Here is a 20,176-nt window from a genome sequence, read left to right as displayed (position 1 = left end):
ACGTTAACAGGCAGACAGTTTATCTTAGAATCAGTTCAATCATGAACTGATTGCACTGTTTTCTGGTCTGCTGTACTAATAAAAAATACTATACTCTGCAGCATTATAAAATAAACCTGTAGCCTCCCTTTCTATTTCCATAACAACCGTAGAAGCTCAACTCTTCCAGAATCCTAATGAGTATCTCTGGAAGAATGGGTTGAAGAGAGGAGCTCCTATTTACTTCAGGGGCTTTGAAAGGAATTGAGAATACCTTGCCACTTCAAGAACTGGGCCACTCATGAGAAAAACTTCATGCATTAATTCTCAATGCAAAGCTGCTTCAGTAGCATGTGTAAAACTAAACACTGCAAAATGAGGCTCTGGTCCAAGATACCGCTTTCCTAGACAGAGGGAGGAAAGAAGAGAAACAGAAAAGTGATGCAGGCAGGGAAGAGGCTGCAGAATTGGACTCCAATGGCTGTCCCTGGGATGGTGGGTGTCATGGTTTGAGCATGTTTTGAGGGTGTTTTTGTTCAAGGTTTTTTCCAGCCAGGTGGAGGAGGGGAGTCCGGGAGGAAGGAGAGACAGGACACCTGACCCAGGCTAGCCAATGAGGTATTCCATACCATAGCACGTGATGCCCAGGATGCATACTGGGAAAGAGAAGCTGGAGAGGAAAATGGAGGAGGGAGCACATGGTGCTCGGCCAGGCAGGGTGGAGTGAGTTATGGGTCGGTGGCTGGTGGGGTGTTGTATTCTCTTCACTTGTTGTTTGCTGTATCATTATTCTTTGTAGTAGTAAATGGCAGTAGGGGTTTTGTGTTATGCCTTAGCAATTAAACCGTTCTTATCTCAATCCGTGGGGGCTACATTCTTTGGATTGGCCTTCCTAACTCTCCGGGAGTTGGGGAACTTGGTTTAAACCACGACAGTGGGGTGTGCAGACTCCTATCCCATCCTGTCCTACCCCACCTCACGGTATTAGTACCTGCTACCCCACACAACTATGCTGTTTTCTTGTTACATGAGCTGTATGCAGTCCAGCCTTCCCAGGCCCTAGAATAAGCAAAATTTGAAGCAGAACACTGTTCTGGCAGCTGGAGAAGTCTGCAGCCTTAGGAAGTGTTGCTGTTCTTGACGACTAGAACAAGCTTGGCCTCACCTATTTAACTAAATCAGTCAGTCCAGGATGTACATATGGATTATTTTAGACATCAAGCCTGAGAAACAGACTGTTTAGTCAGCCCTGAAAGCCAAGAGATGCAGAGCTTGACGGATTTGCAAAGGGAGGAATGTCTCTAGAAGAAGACCTATTGCTGGACATGCTCTGTGGTCAAGACCACAGAGTTTTGCAGGAGGTTGGTATACTTTCCTGGTTAGCCTTACGGGTTATGAGCAAGACACAGATCACGGAGAGCTTTGTACCTGCACTGAAAAGCAACTAGAAGGCAAGGTAGCATATAATGCACTCCAGGGTGACATATTCAGCCTCCTTTGCAAGGCTGTATAAATTGCATTTTTGTACACAATCTCTTTTGGCATGAGGATTTACTTTGCTTACATGCTGGCCAAAAGTTCAATCCTGCACAGGGAGCTACAGGCAGTGTTTGTTAGTACATAGAGCATCTCTTAGCATCTGACGAGAAGTAAAATTGTGCAATAATTCTGTTCCACATCCTCTGTTACATTTTACAGATTTTGGATGCATTTTTAAACACTGTACAAGAGACGGGTGGGGAAGGGCTCTGAATTTCATGGTAATATTTGTCCTAGATACTTACTGCTGCAAGATGGTCAAAGATTTTTCCTGACCAGAGCAACCTTCAATTCTTGCACAATAACCCCTGCTGGGTTCAGCAATGAAGGATAATAAAAAATTTGCTAACTACATTGCACTTCCTACTTGAAAATGTTGTGCTTGACTCAGTTAGACAGAGGTTACTTTTGTTCTAGTTTTTACAGTTCCACTTATTCCCGCTGCAAAGCTACTTTAAGATAAAAGCAATGCAAATGGAGGGTCAGATGGACTCAGTTTTGAACATTACTCCCTCTTCTCAGTAAGAGTGGCAGCGGGCTCTATGCCCATCCTCAGAGCTCCCAGAGACACCCAAGAGAGAACACTAAAGTGCATCTCTGCTACCTTTCACAAACCCACGTTTTCATTTAAAATTCAGCAAAACAGTAATTTACCGTTAGCTGAGCGTGCCGCCTTGTACTTCTCATTTTGTTGAGCCTGTACCGGCAACGGCCCAGTAGGAAATAAAGTAAATGGGTTGCGCCATTCAACACAGCCCGACCTGTCCCGCAGCGCGCTTTGGCTGGGCGTCCATCTCGCTGCAGCACAGCTGGGGAGGGCTGGGCTTTTTGTCTGCCCCGCTGAACTCGGGGAGAAAGCCTAGAGCCTTTGTTCTTCCTCAGGCCATGAGATTTCTAAGCAGGGCTCCAACACCTCAATCTTCCCGCTCACGGTAGCAGCGACCGACCGCGCTGCGGGGCTGCAGGACAGCGGTGCAGTGCATTGAGGGACACAACAGGATTATCGGGTGTGCAGCGTCCACATCAGCAGCGCCTGCCCCTGCGCTCACACCCATCGCCCACCGGCCCGCAGGCCTGCCCCTCTCAGCACCCTCGTTCCCCCCGCCGCGCTGCCCGCACGGTGTCACAGGGAGCGAGACAGAGCGGGGAGCGCAGGAGCCGCCCTGCCCCGGAGGGCTCCCCGTGTGGGACCGGGCGGTCGCGGGAAGCGCGGAGATGGGGCGCCGCCCCGCCTAGCAGCGAGGCGAGGCGAGGCGAGGTGACCCGCCCGAGGCGAGGCGCGTCTCGCCCCCCTCCGCGTCCCGCCACTCCGCGGCGAAGGAGCCGCCCCCAGCCCCGACCCCCCACTGTCCGGGTGCCGAGGTGAGCTCCCGCCGCGCCGCCGCCGCCGCCCACCGTCCACTGCAAGGCGGGCCGGCGGGGCCGGGGGGGCGGAGGGGCAGCAGCGGCGCACGGCGGCGAGGTGGCTGGGCAGCCCTCCCGGAGGAGCCCGGCCCACCTCTCCCGTGCAGGCACCCCCTCCTCCTCCCCGCCCCGAAAGAGGAACTCCCCGCCCGCGCGCAGCCCGGCCGCGGCGGAGGGAGAAGCGGCGGCAGCGGAGGCAGCGCGCCCGGCCCCCTCCGCGCAGCATGGCGCAGCGGCGCCCGCCGCCCGCTGCCGCCTGAGGCGCCCGGCGGCACCGAGCCGAGCCCGCGCCCATGGCGGCGGCGCCGCCCGCCCTCAGCTGGGCGCTGCCCCTGCTGGCGGCGCTGGCGGGCGCCGGCGGCCCCCAGAGCTTCGAGCTGCCAGGGGCCCCCATCGACAACATCGAGGTGAGCAGCGGCGGCGTGCTGGTGGCAGGCGGCAGCTGCCTCTACGAGCTGCGGCCCGAGCTGCGGCTCCGCCACCGCGTGGTGCCAGCGGCGGCGGGTCAGGTCTGCGGGGAGCCCCCCGGCATGCGCAGCAACCTGCTGCTGCCCTACGTGGAGGCCGGCGGGAACGGTGTCCTGCTGGCTGGCTGGACCCAGAAGGATGGCACTTGTGAGGTGTGGGAGCAGCCGGCCTACCGGCAGCGCTTCAACCGCAGCGAGGTGGTCAGCTGCCTGCCCGACGGCTCCACCGCTGGAGTCGTCTTCCAGCTGGCTGGCGCCTGGTACCTGGCAGTGGCGGCTACCTACTCGACTGGCAGCTATGGGAACTATCTGGGCTGCGAGCCCTCCCAGTCGGACAAGGCAACCGTCATTACAGTGCGCAGCATGAACAACCTGGAGTCCAAGGAGGAGCTGGGCATCATCAAGCGCAAGGACGAGCCTTTGCACTTTGTTGACGCTCTCCAGTGGGGGGACCACCTCTTCTTTCCCTACTATACCTTGAAAGCCAGGGCAGGCAACAGCACGGAGCCACCGAGTATGGCTGTCCTGCGCCAGCTGCGCCCCTCAGAGGGTGGCCTTACTTTGCAAGGGCATGTGTATTTGGACTGCGGGTGCAGGACTCTCATTGTTTCCTCCAGCCTCGTCCGCCAGGGCGAGCGGGGCTGGTGGGTTGGTGTTTTCCTCTACAAACAGGACGCCAAGGCCTGGAATGCCACTGCTGTGTGCATCTTTGGGATGGAGGAGATGAAGGAGCAAGCCTGCGCATCCACGCACTTTGTCATGAATGGGAATAGTTGTGTAAGTCTGGGCACTGTTTTGCTAAGCGCTTGTCCTGCACGCCGTGGGTAATGCTGTTATTGTGGCTGGTGTCACTGTGCATGAGTCATTGGGTGTCTCTGACCTGAAGGCACATGAGGTTCATTGGGGAACTTCAGAGCTGCAACAGGTTTGTCATATCAGCCCTGGTTCCATCAGCCCCGTTTCCATCAGCAAAAAATTTGGTGATTTAGTGATTTCTCCAGCACTGTTTCTGAAAATCTGACCACTTAGCAGATCCTGGCATGTCATTCACACCTACATCTTGGGAAAGACATGCCTGAGGAAACACCTGAGGGCATCCTGGGCTGGGCCTGAGTCTCAGGCTCACCATTCCGTGTGCCTTTTTCTGGCAGTGATTAGTTGTACTTCACTATATTTTTCATATAGACTAGATAAAACATTTCCTACCTTATTCTGTGCATTCACATCTCATGTCATTGCAGCTACATCAGAAATGAAAAAAAGCCAATCAAATTGACTCCTGTGCACTGAGCTGTGTGTATTGTTATCCCCATTGCTCACTAGTTATTTATGGTTGCTTGTTTGGTGGTAGGTGTTTCCCAAACTTCCCAGGATTGGCCTTGCTCAAGAGGGCTCGCAGCCACCCCCTTCCCCAAACCCATATACGCAGCAGGCAGCAATAGGCAATAGGTCTTTGTTGGTGGTGTGGTTACATTTTCCCAGGCAGTGGTATCACATGGAGATCCCCCTGTCACCTACTTCTGTAACACTCTTCAACTCCTTCCTCCTTTTGAGGGTGAGCTGGGCAAATGGAGGGCAGGGTGGGCAAGGCTACTGGCTTTGTTTTGGCCTTGGTAAATAGTAAAAAAATAAACTAAAAAATAAATTCAAAAGCTAAAAATATTATTCACTTTCTTTGAAGTGCTCTTGCAATGCCTGGCTGTGCTTTTAAGTCACAGTCATAAGTCTTCTCAGAGCTGTGGCTGAAGGAGCAATACTGGAAAGTGTCAGGGAGAACGGTAGGGGATCGAGCAAGCCATGCAAGCCCTGGCCTTTTGCAGTTCCCCCACCATTAGAGCACTTTGCAGCTTAACCCCTGAATCCTTGTTGTGTTACAATGGGAGTTTATTGAAAACTCTGTGGAAGACGTGTGGTAGGTGTACTGTCACTCCTCGGCTTCCCAAACCTATCCCATAGCAGAGCACAGTGCTGAGATTCTTCCGAATGCAAACTACAGGAGGGCACGTATGATTTGTTATCCTCATCTTCCTACTGAGCTGTGAGACTCTTGCGAGTGTTAGAGGACATAGTTATAAATGAGAACCCCATATGTGGATAAAACAACTGTGCTGAAGTAAATAATGAAACTCTTACAACAGAGCTGGAGCCAAACCTTTGATTTCCAATGCCAGTTTATAGATTACTACATGGTTTACATGCTCTCACAAGGCAGACTTGCTGAATGAATTTGAAGTCTCATCCTTACCCCAAAATACCTATCTGCTGGCTGGATTTTTAGTTTTCATTAGTTGTTCCTTACTACTCATGGAGTTTCTTCAGAAGGTGCTTTCTGAGCTTGCAAACCAAAAACTAAAAAACAGAAGACTTTCATGGATTTCATACAGTAAATGCAGGTAAAGCTAAGGTGGGTATTTCTGTCTGACCAGTGTTCCTCTCAGCTCCTCATCCCTATTGCCTCTCAGTGCCTGAATATGAAAAATCAATAATCCCCTTGCTTATGAATTAGTTTGATTCAGACCAGACTCCTGTGACTCCAAAGTTACTTTCATGTCCCAAAAGGCTTGCCCTTCCCAGAAATGTAAATTATATTTGGGCACAGTGCTGATGTAAAGGTGATTAAAAGGATTGTTTGCTTAACATTATGTCCCTAACTATGGTGATGTTATTAATCATGATATTTTCGCACAATAAATACAGTTTACCACTGACAGGGAAGATAGATTTTGTAAGATAGCAGGACATCTGGGTGTTGCATAGTAATATGGCCTATAACATTATGTGGATAATTAGGTTCCCTTTTAAGCTAATTATATGTGCTTATGGTGTATAAACATAGAAATAATTGCATGTAGTTCAGCTTTAATGTTTTTCATACTACAGAAGGTTAGGCTAGGCTACTGCAGAGTAAGTTTGGAGATGACAGGCCCATATGCTGCTGCTTCTGGGTTGTTTAGACCAGATTCTTCTACTGTCTCTCACCAAATCATGGGAGTCTGTGCAAATGTGGAACATGTTCTTTTTGGACTCAGAAACATGTAGCCTTCAGAACTGGCAGGAGGATGGTGTGCAGCATGTCTCTTGTCAGTGTGCAGCTTGTGGACAAAGTGTGTGTAGTAGCCAGCAGTGGCTCTGGCCAGAAAGAAGTGCCTTGTAGCATGGAGCTGTCGTGAGTACATTGTAGTCCAATGTGTAGGAATAGCAGCAAGGAGCAGTACTGAACATGTGCTCTGAAGTCCAGTCTTTTAACAACAGTGTTGGGACTGAGCAAATGCATGTGTTGGCAGTGCTATGATTGCCTGGGATGTAAGACCTGTACAGTGTCTGTGGTGGGTGGACCATGCTGAATGTCAGCCTGACTTTTGCATTGCAGATGCCATGTGTTGTAGGTTGCTATGGGTCTTATCCTTCTTTGCTGGGTACACATGAATTCTGGAGCTCAGGTGATGTGATGAAGTACACAGATTGCAGACACAGTCTGTCAGTTTATGTAGGAATTGAAAATACAAGTTTTTCACTGCAGGGATATAGTGTGTAGTCAGAATATACGTTAGAGAGTAGTGGCACTTTGTTTTCCTTCTGATATTGTAATTCTTCAGACTTCTGTAATTATTCTGATTACCTTTAGGTAAGACATCCTCTACCTGTCTGCACTCACACAGCTGCTTGTATTTGCACTGTGTTGGCACTGGGTGTTGGCGCTGTGCTTCTCAACAGTAAGGATTAGCTCAACAGCAAGAGGGACTTAGCCCAAGGTATCTGTGATCCTAAATTCCCTGCTACACTACTGCTGCATGTTCTACTCCAAACTCATGCCTGTAAGGTAATGAGCTTTCTGGCCCTAACCCAATAAAGCACTTAAAGGCATATTTAACATTAAGCATATAAGTAGTTCCATCATCTTCATGCCCATGCATTTAAAGTTAAGCATGAATTTGAGTACCTCATTGGATTGGAACTAAATTGCTCCACATCCTGTAGGAACTTATTGTAGGTGCGTAATCTCCTTAGCCTCGCATTGCTGCTTAGGCCAGAGTTGACAGTTGCATGAAGTTTTAGTGCTATATTTGCATCTGTTGTTGAAATTTGTTATTAAGATTCTTGCTTACCAACTTTATAAAAAAATGTGACTGCTACAAATTCTGTGGAGTTGCTCCCTATGAGAGCTAGATAATCCTGTGTCATGCAATAGTGTGCAGAAAGCATTTTGTCCTAGTTGGATGTGTTTTTCTTTAGCTTGGAGGAGACTGAGGGGTGTATTTACAAATATGTAAAGGGTGGGTGTCAGGATGATGGAGCTAGGCTTTTTTCAGTGATATCCAGTGATAGGACAAGGGGCAATGGGTGTAAACTGGAGCATAGGAGGTTCCACATTAACATCAGGAAGAACTTCTTTACTGTAAGAGTGACAGAGCACTGGAACAGGTTGCCCAGGGAGGTTGTGGAGTCTCCTACGTTGGAGATATTCGGGGCCCGCCTGGACAAGTTCCTGTGTGATGTACTCTAGGTTTTCCTGCTCTTGCAGGGGGGTTGGACTAGATGATCTTTCGAGATCCCTTCCAACCCTTGGGATTCTGTGATTCTGTGTTTCTTCTGGACATAGAGAATACTGGATTCCGAGAGACATGATCCCTAACTAGCACGATGCAGGTGGTGTTTTAGATGAAACTACTTTGAAAACATTTTGTGGATTCATGTTCAGTTTGTTTTCCTCTGTTCTACATATCTCTTAGTTTGAGTGTTATCTACGTACCCACATTGTTGAGGTGTAGGCATTAATGGACTCTCTGGTACAACCTGCATGTACATAAGCGCATCTTCCTTACAATTTCCCTAGTTAATGAATGTGAATTTGACACCTCTCATTCTCCATTTCTTTTCAGAAAGCTAAGTGAGTACTAACAAATGTTTTTTGGTGAATCACAATTGTGAAATTGAAGCTCCTTAACCAGTACATAGGGAGAATGCTGGAATTTGCCATGAACTTGCTTCAGTAGCTAGTGAACATTAAGAAAATTTTCTTCTGTTGTTCAGTGGCTGAACAGGAGCTACTAGAATTTCAGATCTCTTCCAGAGATCCCAGGATCTTGTGGATCACAGCCAAGCAGACGAGTAGGAGAAGTGCTCAAATTAGAGGACATCAACAGGAGGGAGTTGTAGTGTGTTACCTAACCACAGTAGCAAATCTGGAAATCAGTTTTGCCATTTAAAAAAAGTCGCATGGGAAGAAAAGGATTCTGCAGTTTTTCAGGGAGAAAATAAAGTGTCAGGCCTATACCTGTTGCTGTAGTTAATACCAAAATATTTATTGTATGATGTGCAAAGGCTAAGTAGCTGTGATAGTTACTAAATGATAAGATGTCTTGGTTGGATTTTCATCTTCTATTTAATGCAAGTAAAGATATGAAACAGACTGTTCTTCCATTTTTTTGCATTTTTCAGTGGGTGATGAATATGTGGGTTGGTATATGCCCCTTAATTTAGTGAGCTTAGTTTGGAATCCGAGGACAAATCTTAGCTGTTAAAACCTCTACTGAAGTGAGATTTTGAAGTCAACAGAGCCACATCAGTTTAATCACGGCCATTAATTTTCAGAAGTGACATTTGAATTTGTGTGGTACCTCATTCCAAAATGATTCATGGTCTTTTATTTAAGGAAAGAATTACAGAGTTCTAAATATAATTTAGTATCAAAATTGATTCTGTAATTAATTTTCTAGTAGCAAAGTAATCTCCTGTGTATTACCAGACTCCTAGTATTTCATCTGATGTTTCATAGATCTCTAGAGTTAACGTTTCTGAAGTGAATAGTTCTCTCTGATCACAATGAGTTTTCAGTTCATCCCTGTTCGGTGTGAGGAGTAAACCATAGGAGACTTGTAAATTCTCACACTGCCAGTGAAAAGAGTTGCTTTTAGTCTTCTGACTTCACCAGGTGTTCTTACTGGAAACTTCTGAAAGTCTGGGGCTTCTTGAACAGAGGATTTGCTTCCTAGGAATCACCAAGTCTTTCAGGTTGGAAGGAACTTCAGAGGAGGCCTCCATCTAGCCCCCTACTTAAAGTAAGGTCAGTTCTGAGATCAGGCAAGTTTGCTCTGGGCTTTGTCCTGTTGGATCTTGAAACTTCCATGGGTGGAGACTGCACAACCTCTCATCTTAGTTGTCCTCATAGTGATGTATTTTAATCTCCTGTCCACTAGAAACTGCCCCTGTTCCAGTCTGCATCATTACGTACGTCTAATCCTGCATGCAGCTTATTCCTGGGTATGTTTCTCTGGTCCCTCTGAAATTGTCTCTTCTGTAGGCTGAACCAGCCCAGTTCTTTCAGCCTTTTCTCATAGGGTGGATGCTTTGGGTTCCAACCATCATGGTGACCAGCTGCTGAAATCTGATTTATCAAGATCAGTGCTGTACAGAGGATCCAAGAACTGAGTGCAGTATCCTAGATAGAATTGAACATGTGCCAGGCAAAGGAGAATAATTGCTTTCCTTGATTTATCTGGGTATTCTCTTCTTGATACAGCTCAGGATGCTGTTAACCTTTGCTGCTGCATGGCTGTCCTATTCAGCCTGTTGCCCTCCAGGACCTCCTCAGCTTTACCATCACAGGGGGTTAGACCATTCCAGGTGCAGGACTTTGCATTTGTTCTTGTTGAATTTCTTGGGGTTCTTCTTGGTCCATTTCTCTGGCTTCTTCAGGTCCCTCTGAATGGCAACTCTGCAGTCAAGCACATCAACTCATTTTGATATCATTCAAGCTTAACCCAGAACCTTTCACTGTCTTCCTCCAGGTCATTAATAAAGATACTGAGCAAGACATGTCCCATCACAGGTTCCCTGAAGAACTCCACTTGTAACCAGTGACTAGATAGAGTACAAACCATTAACCAATAGCCTTTGAGCCTGATGATCCATCCATTTTTTTCAATGCATCTAGTAGTCCTACTGTCTAAACTGTAACATCTCAACTTGAATACAAGGATGCTGTGGGAAATGGTGTCAAGAGCCTGGCTAAAGTCAGAGTAAATGACATCCATTGTTCTCCCCTCCTCCACAAATTGAGTCATTTCATCACAGAAGGTGTTGAACCACTAAACCATGTTCCTAAGTGCTTACATCTACATATCTTTTGAATACGTCAGATTGATCAGGCATGATTTATCCTTGGTGAATCCATTCTGGCTTTTCCTAGTCACTTTCTTCTTGTGTCCAGAAATAGCCTCCAAGAGGATTTGCTGCATGATTTTTCCAGGGAAGAAGTAAGACTGACCAGTATGTAGTTCTTAGGTTATCCTTGGCTTTTTTGAAGATTAGTACAGTATTTTCTTTTATTCAGTTTTTGAGACTTCCCCTGATCTCCACAACTTTAGAAATATGAGAGAATGGCCTTGCAGTGTCATCAGTCTCTCGGCATCTTTTTAAAGATCCCATCTGCCCCCCCCCCCCCCGGCACTTCTATAAGCTGAGATTTCTTAAGAGATCCCTGGCTTAATCCTGTTCCACTACTAGTACTTTCTTCCTTGAACTCTGAGTTCAGAGGACCACAAGACCTTGCTGGTAAAGTCCAAAGCCTTGTCTAACTCCATTGTAAGTAAATCACCTGACCTATTAAGCAGCTGGTGCACATTTTCATTGATTATTCTTTTATTGCTCAGGTGGTGATGGAAGCTATTCTTGTTGCCCATAACATCCCTTGCCAGGTTCAAAACCAGGTGAGCTTGAGCTGTCCTAACACCATTCCTATGTGTCCAGGCTGTTCTTCCTTAGTTGCTTGTTTCTGTTTCCAATACAAAGCTGCCTGGTCTCCAGCTTTGTACTCTGCTGTTCTTTTCTCACCACCTTCAGGATCTTGAACTCAGTTATTTCACAGTTATTGCAGTGAAGGCTGCCATTGATTACATCTCCAGTCAGTTCTTCCTAGTTTGTGAGTAGCAAATCCAGAAATCACCTTTCACTGACCCTGTAGGGTTAACAAAGCTTGGGGTCCCATCTCATTCACTTTGTCCCCAGAGCTCTGTAGTCCTCACGTGCCCTAGGCAATGTCTTTAGTGTCTGCATAGATGTGCAACAACAGGTAGTGGTTCAAGGAATGGAAAATCATTGTCAGTCTCTGCAGTGTAATGGATTCCACACCCGCCCCCCCCCCCCCCAAAAAAAAAGGAAACATGTTGTAACAGATGTAACAGAAACTGTTTGGCAGATGTGTGTATTCGTCTTTCACAGGAAGGAATCTCCAACTAGAGTCACCCATTGCTTCTTCTTGCTCTCTGCTACTGCTTTGTTGAAGCTCAGTTGACTTCAAAGCTTCCCTTAACATTTTACCAATTCTATAAACTTAAATCTGAGGATGGAGAAGAGGCGTTTCTGCTGCTACAGGAAGTCACAAATTTCTAAGCTCTCCATCTTGGCTCAAGCATTGCCTCTGAGTGTCCCTCCTGTCTTGCATGATGAGGCTCAATATCTTGCCTCTGCAAGTTCTCTGTGAAGACCCTGCTATGCAGTGCACAAATTAAAAAACCTCCAGGAAATAAAATCTGGAACCAGTTCATCTCCTCATTCCTTAGCCCTAATAAAGGCTCACTGTGTGCACCAGTATTTGAGTTTGTTACCTTCTCATACAATAATAATCATTGATGCAGGTGGTTGAAGGGTGGTGAAGAAACAAGAATGAGCTTCCAGAAGTTTTTTCCCCTAGAAAAAAACATGTATGTATTGTTCTAGTGTTGACTAGTCTTGTGTCCTTTTGTATAGCTGCATCTGTTCATTCACTCTGATGCTCAAACCCTTTATTTTCACTTTTTGGCCAGCTGCAATATGATGAGGGCTCTGCAAGCTAAAAATGCTGCCCTTCCCTCTGAGGCATGCAATGTAAAATAATCAGGAAGAAATCAAGACAGAAAGCAGGAGTGTGAATATGGTTCCTGCAGCTGGAATCATACGGAGATAAATCTGAAAATGAGATGCAAAATGAGTAAATACCTTTCATGCCAATAACCAAACAGTATAGTGGAGTGAACTTAAAAGCAAAGTGTAGGTTAACTCAGGAAATCCCTAGGTTTAGCTGTGCACATCAAGATTTTGAGGGACTATAGAACAGAACAGAGGGTAGAACTAGGGTTTAAAACTAGGAATTTAAAAAAGAAAGGTCTTCTAGAACAGTATGGTATTTTCTTTTGCTTTTCTTGTTTTAATGTGAGCCTGAAAATGTTACAGGATAGGAAGATAGATGATCATGGAGATGAGTGACTCTTCAAGTACAAAGGAAGTTTAGACTGTAAATGCATTTTAAGGATGGATTTCACTGTGAAAGAAAAAGCTCAGGAAGGCCCTACAGTGCTCTTAACCCCATTAGTCACAGTGGAAGAGGTAAAGGGCTTGTTAAAAAAATAAACGCACATGGAAAAGGGGTGACAGAAGGGTGGAAGCAGCAGCTGCACCCTGGAGGGAATGGGCAAGCTAGAGAAATAGGTTGCAGAAGCGAGAAGGAAATTTTTGTTGTGACTGCCCACCGTCTAAATTCCCTTTCTTTTCTGTATTAGCTCAATGTTGCATTGACCCTCCCTCTAGCAAGCAGAATGAGGGGAGGAGGCTTCCACACTTGTCAGTATTGGTTCTTCAGTCAGATAAGGAGTATGCACTGATATGACACTAGTTATTTTACTAGTATGTGGGTCAAAATAAAATCTGGCAGCAAAGCTTTTCAGAGACTGGGTGAGTCCTTTGCTCTTCTGTGATCTGATTGTACAGCCCATAAGGAACCTGGGGGAATTTGTTTTCCTTCCACTACTACACTGTGCACTGCAGAAAAAAGAAATCCTAATTCTGATGGAATGAAAGCCTGACAGCTTCACCTTCACACTCCTTAATGGAAGAGAAGGCTCACTGTGTGTGCCAGTGCAGGAATTCTATTACCTTCTGATCTAATAGAAAAGTGAGTTAACTTTTCCCACCCTAAAATGCTCTCAATCTTTTTTTCCCTCCCATATCTAAAATAGACCTCCATGGTACTGAAATTTCATAAGTGGGTTTTACTGAAGTTCTGTGCCAGTAAATGGCAGTTCCAGTGTCTTTTTCCTGCTGCATGGAAAAAATAGTATCTTTAAATATGAAAGTTAATCAAGTCTTCTTTTATTCCAAGTGGCTGTTCTGGCAAGCTAATCAAAATAATTCAGATGACTGAAAAAGATTTTAATTGACTTAGGATTGCAGTTTAGAAAAAAAATCTGTTTCTATGTGGAAAGAGTTTTTGGGGTTAAGCCAGCATCCTAGCATGCAGGACGGTTGGATTCAGCTGTTACTGTGTCATGGATGCGCTTCGTAACTGTGAGAAATGCTTTCACCTTTCTGCAGAATGTCAGTTTTAATGGTCCATTCTCATACCTTGGGTTTTGTGTGTGTGCATTTAATTGAAATAGGTTCTTGCACACTCAGAGGGTTCTTGTAGGTTTAGAAATCTGTCCTTGAGGCTGAGATTCTGGACTTCGTATGCTGACCCACAGGGCTTTTTCCCAAGGACCTGCTCTTACCTGAGCTCTTGCCCCCCCCACCTCTCCATGCCTGACACTCCTTTGGGCCAGCGCTAGTGTCCATGCAGCCACACGTTCATGTGATGAGGAGAATCGCTCAAATGAACATTTAGGTACACAGGTAGATAGACTTACAGGTAACTGTAGCCCTTAACTTAGCCCTTAACTCGGTCCTTAACTCTAGTCCTTAACTCAGCTCACTGGAAAGCATTATACTAATAGAAGGGAAGGGGAAGAAAAGTTGTCTGCGATTGAACCTGTTTGGAGAGCAGATGATATCCCCCTTTTGGCAGTATCTGCCATGGAGATTGACTTAAAGCGATTAGAGGATTGCTTTAAGTCTTCTGACTGCACAAGTTACTGCTTGTTAGTGAGATACTTCGGCTTGTAGGGAGTTTGTGGCAAAGACCACCTCTCGCCTGGCAAATGACCTTATTCTCACACATCAGGGCTTCCTTTCAGCAATCATCTTTTGTTCATCTGCAGTTGGGGTTATTTGGCTTGTTTTTTCCTTCCACAAGATACAAAGATTTCCTGCACAATGTTTTCTTTCATGAGCTGCTTACGTGTGTTTGCCACTTTACTTCCTCCAGCTTGGTTGGAGAATTGTAGGTAACATGTTGATTTTAAAGTTTACACAAATACATTTATAATCTCCCTGACATGAACTTTATACTGCTTTATCTAAATTTTATGTTGATATAATACACAAGTCTCAACTTCCTTTAGTGTAAAGTTGGAAACCAGAAAGGAGAGGATGAAGCTCAGCATTTTTTGACATACACCAATGTCTGTGTGCTTGAAGTGGCTCCTTTCTTCAGTATGTCTGCTGCCTTTAAAAGTGATTACTGAGTGTATCTGTACCTTCATGGTAGGTTCAGTAAGGTGATGAGTTCTTCGTTGAGAAGAACTAGCAATTCAGGATTAACCCAAGGGCTGTGTTTGAAAAAAGAAAAATTCCATCGCGAAGTAACTTGCTGCTGTTAGGCCAAGTCTGTGTCCCACTGAGGGCAGTGGTTTAGCTGCAGTAGATGTGATCTTTATCACAGATATGATCTTTATCACAGATGTGACCAGTTGCCATGTATTAAAAAAAAAGTAATTTCATGTGCCATTTCCAATGATACATTGCCCTGAAACTGTGTCAGAGTTAAAGTGATACCCTAAGTGTTGTCTAAAGCCGAGTTCTCTGAGAATCTTTCAGGGGATTCTTTTTCTTAATGTTTTGAGGATACATGAATGATTTTGTAATAGTTTTTTCTTATATCTGATTTTCAGGAGGCACGGTCAATCAAGAAATTACCTACCTTGATTCACTCTGGTTTAGTGGCTGTTTATGGTACGGTTGTTTTGAATCAGATAATTCTCTTTTTGGGAACAGATGATGGACAGTTACTGAAGGTAAGATGATTGTGGTGGTTCTCCCCTTCTCTATCGACTGCTGCTGTGTTCAAGTGGGTAAATGTTTCCCGGTTTAGGCACTCTATTATAACCAGATACAGTCCCCTGAATCTCTTTCTTTTTTGTTTGTTTGTGAAGTAACTGCTGTATTGTTACTTGGAGAGGAAACTTAACTTTCAGAAGCAATTATGTACCCTGCTTCAATTTCATTGAAACATTTCATTCAGCTGCTAGTACCCACAGTGTCAATTTATGGACTGTCTTTTGTTTCCTTCCTTGTTTTGACTTTCCAGGAGAAATATTAAATATTGTTAGATTTCAGAAGCATATTTATTTGTTAGCCTATCTGTATGATGTGAATAGCTGTCTGTTAGAGAGAAAAGTTTTGCTTCTAGTAGTTGACCTATTCTAGCTTAAATCTGTCACCTGGAAGTGAAAGTCATCTCATTGTTAAACTTTTCAGCCGTCCAGTCAAATGTCTTTTATGCTTTATTTTTTTACTGGGTTTTGCAAGAATGTGCATTTCCTGTCTACACTGCAAAGGGTGACTCTAATTTTTAGTTTTAATAAGCAGACACTTGGAGAAGAATATAGTGAGAGCTTGAAAAGCTTTTGCCCACTTGATTTCCTTGAGCTTTTAGTAACGAAAAATGGAGAAGGCTGTATGGAGACCTCAGAGAAGTCTTCCAGTATCTGAAGGGGGCCTATAAGAATGCTGGGGAGGGAATCTTCATTAGGGACTGTAGTGACAGGACAAGGGGTAACGGGTTAAAACTTAAACAGGGGAAGTTTAGACTGGATATAAGGAGGAAGTTCTTTACTGTTAGGGTGGTGAGGTACTGGAAGGGGTTGCCCGGGGAAGTTGTGAATGCTCCGTCTCTGGAGGTGTCCAAGGCCAGGATGGACAGAGCCTTGTGTCACATGGTTTAATGTGAGGTGTCCCTGTCCATGGCAGGGGGGTTGGAACTAGATGATCTTAAGGTCCTTTCCAACCCTAATTGTTCTATGATTCTATGATTCTATTCTAAATGGAAGTCTTCTGTGTCTCCTAAACACCGTAGAGGTCATGAAGATACCTCCCTTGTTTAGTCGTGTGTATGAAAAACCTTCTATCAATGTTGTGCTTATTATCTTGCAAAATAAATTTTCTGAATCTCTGGTTTTCCTGAATTCTATGTGAACAGCGGTAGAAACATGTAGAGTTGGGCAAGGTAAGAAAAAGAAATATCACCTCAGATGTATACTCACAGAAGCCACAAAGAACATTCTGTCCTGGAGATAGTTGTCAGTAACATGCGTAAGTTACTCTTTACATTATGCATCTCTGGATGTTAATTTGTTTCTTGAAGGCTAATACCTTCTTCTCCATTCGTAGGAGTATGTAGCACATTATGGTTGGGATATAGGTGTATCTTCTGCATTGAGTTTCTGCATCAATCAGGAACATACTCAGTGGAAGTGATATTTTGTATACTAAACCAGTGCCAGATTCAGTGCAAAATGAAATCTGGTTAAAAATCTCTTGTGGTGATCTTTTCCTCCATCTTTCTGCAGTGTGAAAGCCAGTGCAGTAGGTGAATTGAATCAGGGCAGAGGAAATCACCTCAGAAGCTTTGATGTAGCTGAAATTATGCTTTTGTTTAAAATGCTGACTGATCAGTAAATGGACTTTTGAATAATTTGATTTGATGTGTTTCAGGCTATTCTTAATGAGGATATGGAATCTAATTGCCCAGAGATTTTATATGAAATTAAGGAAGAAACCTCCATTTTCCCCAAACTTCGACTTGATCCAGTAGATAACAACTACATCTATCTGTCCTCTGCCAATAAGGTAAACACAGTATTAAATTAAATAATAAATAGATGCTAACAGCTGCTTTAAGGATTTCTGTCACTTTATGAGTGAAGTATCAGTTTGGGTCAGAGTTAGACCTTAAAATACCCAAACTACAGTTTCTAACTTTACATCTACTTTACGTTATCTAAGTTTAGGCTGCACTTCTGCAGAGCTCAGAATAGCTGAATAGCTGTATCGTGCTGCCCACTGATACAGAAACACCCTTAATTCATGCTTAATATATTGTTCTGTTGAGAGTCTTTGTTTCTCTTTTTTTCCTGGAGGCATCAGGCATAGTCAAGCTAGGAATAACAAACAAAACTTGTAGACTCTTTGGAGACAGAGTTCCTCTGAATTAGCAATCCAGGTATTGGCAGGTCAGGGTATGCTAGGTCAGTTATGGAGTTCTTAATGTGGAGAAATCTCTTAATTTGAGGTGGGATTAATTTTATAGTTTAGAAATTTTAGTTCTGCTGAAATTGATGATAAAATTCCTATCATCTTCAGTTAGGCCTAGATTTTAAAACAAATCAAAATCACAATCAGAAGTGATTAATGTGTATGCAAAATGAGGCGAAGGAGTTCAGCAATCACTGGAGCTACTGCATGTGAGTAAGCATGTCAGAGCTGCATGTTAAGGAGAAAGCTGCTCACAGGAGTTGGTGCAGTTGTTGTTGCCTGTCCTGCATCAGGGCTGTTGAGTATCAACTCAGCATATTCCTTTGTCTCACCAGCATCAGGGAAGATGGCAGGGAAAACGTAAAATTTGTCTGTCTATCTTCGATGGACAGAATTTTACCCAGCATTTGGTTCCCTTCATTTGCAGTTATCCCTTTTCGAGCAGTGAACATAGTGTTTTAACATGCTGTATGAGTGGGTAAGTTAGTAGGAGAACTCCTGACTGAAATAACCTATTCATCAAAAATGCAGAAAGAATCAAAATTTCAGTCAAAAGTGTATGTAGATATTCAAAGTAACGACTTTCATATTCTGTAGCATTGGTAAAGGAGTTACAGAGGAACAACAGCTTTTAGGAATAAATGCCTCTCTGATCATCTCTTGGAGCTTACATAAGGCTTCTACACTGCCTTTGTTAACTTGCTAGTAGTCTATGATGTTGGCTGGTTTCTGAACTGGTCATCTCACATGCCTTCAGATAAACTGAATTCTACAAGATACAGCTGAAAAACCCAATAAATACAGTTTTGCAGAAAGCCATGTATCCTCATTGCTGTTTCAAACAGTAGGAATTTTTAATTCTTAAAAGTTTGTTAAAAAAAGGTTTGAATAAGGAATACTTTTCTAAGATTATTGATTAATGTTGTGATTAATAACATTATTTGTATTTTTATTCAATTTTTGTAATCAGCTTTCTCTTTTTCTTTTTCCTTTCCTTTTCTGAAAATGGCTGGCTAGGATATTCAAGCTGAATGTACAAGTATAGCTACATACAATATAGCTGCAATTATCTACATTTATTTATTGAAATGGCATTTTCATGCATGCTGAGTAGTTGCATGTGTTTGTTCTAGTGTGCACATGCAGGAACCTGACATGGTGATGCAAACACAGATGCATTTTGTTTTGTGCATGCATTTTTGGATGCACCTTCATCAGTCATTTAAAAATCTGTTTTGATGAGAGGAAAATGGTGTTCTGCTAAGCAAAGCATCATTTGTAAAATATACCTCTTTTCTATTGTTATCTATAATTCACTATGCTAATCAGTCTTTCTTGCATTAATCTGTCCGTGCTGGCCTTTGAGTAATAGAACCAAATTGTCATTATCAGAAGTGTTTCATCATCTGATGGCAAAATACAACGTGTGTAAAATAGGCTGCATATTTCTATCCAAAGGTCTTCTGACAGAGGGTAGTCCATAGGGAAACTTCCCCAGTGGGATTGTGCTTGGTTGCTGTCAGATATTTAATGGTAACCCTCAATTTCCTGGTTTATGGAGGTTATTTTAATTCAGTGTGTTACTTCATTCTTTGGTTTTAGGTGAGAAGAATACCAGTTGCGAATTGCGGTAGATATATTTCCGAGCAAGAATGCTTATCTGTAAAGGATCCGTACTGTGGGTGGTGTTCTTTGACTCAAAGGTATTTTTTTTGTATTTTACACTTTTATATAAGAGGAATGAATTATCAGTCAGTGTACATTTTGGCTGCCTTGGGGCTATTCAGCATCAGGATTATATATCTTGTGAATTTTTATGGAATCAGTTATAGCCATAAATGTAAGACACTTTATTGTCATGTGAAAGGGAACTCCACACCTTTTAAAGACCATGTTAACCCTCAAATTTTTGAGACCTAATCATGGAATATATGTTGGGCTAAGAAGAAGAAATTACTTTGTTTATAGAACAGCTGGTTTTGCTTTCCAGGTTGATAGATAAAATTCTGTACTCATGCTTGAAGCATCTTAATAGCTGGGAGCAACTTGCATGGGTGAATGGGGAAAAGGTGCTCAGTTGTCTTCAGTATTCATAGTTCTTTGCTTTGGAATCACTGTCTTTGGTTTAGGTCAGAGGAGAATTTCTTTCTAAATGTTTCATCCCCACATTTGAGTCATTAGTTTTGCTGCTTTCTTCGAAGCAGGTTTGAAAGCTGTTGCATGTCTTTGGCCTGGATTGAAGAAATTCCTCGGTCATCAAGCCTAGTCTTGCAATTGCAAGCAACCACATTATGTAAACTTATTCTAATCTTATTATTTAGGATAAACTAATCCTAAATTTAGATAGGCTTTTTGTCCTCCCTGGCCTGGTTGTGTGACTGAGAGTCTCATTTTCCTGCTGGTTAAAATCTGACTGCTCTTTTTCATTATTTGTAAGTTCATGGACAGGTTATACTCATTTGTTCTGGTGCTCACATCACCTTGGCTTAAGTATGTGATCCCCCCTTGTCATGGTTTGAGCATGTTTTGAGGGTGTTTTTGTTCAAGGTTTTTTCCAGCCAGGTGGAGGAGGGGAGGCCGGGAGGAAGGAGAGACAGGACACCTGACCCAGGCTAGCCAATGAG

At 43.8% G+C, this 20,176-nt stretch overlaps 1 protein-coding gene across 1 annotated transcript in view; it reads left to right on the top strand.

The window, feature by feature from the left end:
* The first annotated feature begins 3,215 nt into the window (after positions 1-3,215).
* The window catches only part of PLXNC1 (plexin C1), a 72,262-nt gene continuing 55,301 nt past the window's right edge, over positions 3,216-20,176 (top strand). Inside the window, exons 1-4 of the mRNA XM_031043726.2 lie at positions 3,216-4,166; positions 15,191-15,313; positions 17,013-17,147; positions 19,155-19,255. Of these exons, the coding sequence (XP_030899586.2) occupies positions 3,216-4,166; positions 15,191-15,313; positions 17,013-17,147; positions 19,155-19,255 (1,310 nt within the window). The remainder of the gene's footprint in view (positions 4,167-15,190; positions 15,314-17,012; positions 17,148-19,154; positions 19,256-20,176) is intronic.

This window comes from Melopsittacus undulatus, chromosome 5, assembly GCF_012275295.1.
Source record: "Melopsittacus undulatus isolate bMelUnd1 chromosome 5, bMelUnd1.mat.Z, whole genome shotgun sequence".
Lineage (NCBI taxonomy): Eukaryota > Metazoa > Chordata > Aves > Psittaciformes > Psittaculidae > Melopsittacus > Melopsittacus undulatus.
Note: the sequence above shows the minus strand (reverse complement) of the source record. Positions and strands in the feature narration are given on the sequence as shown.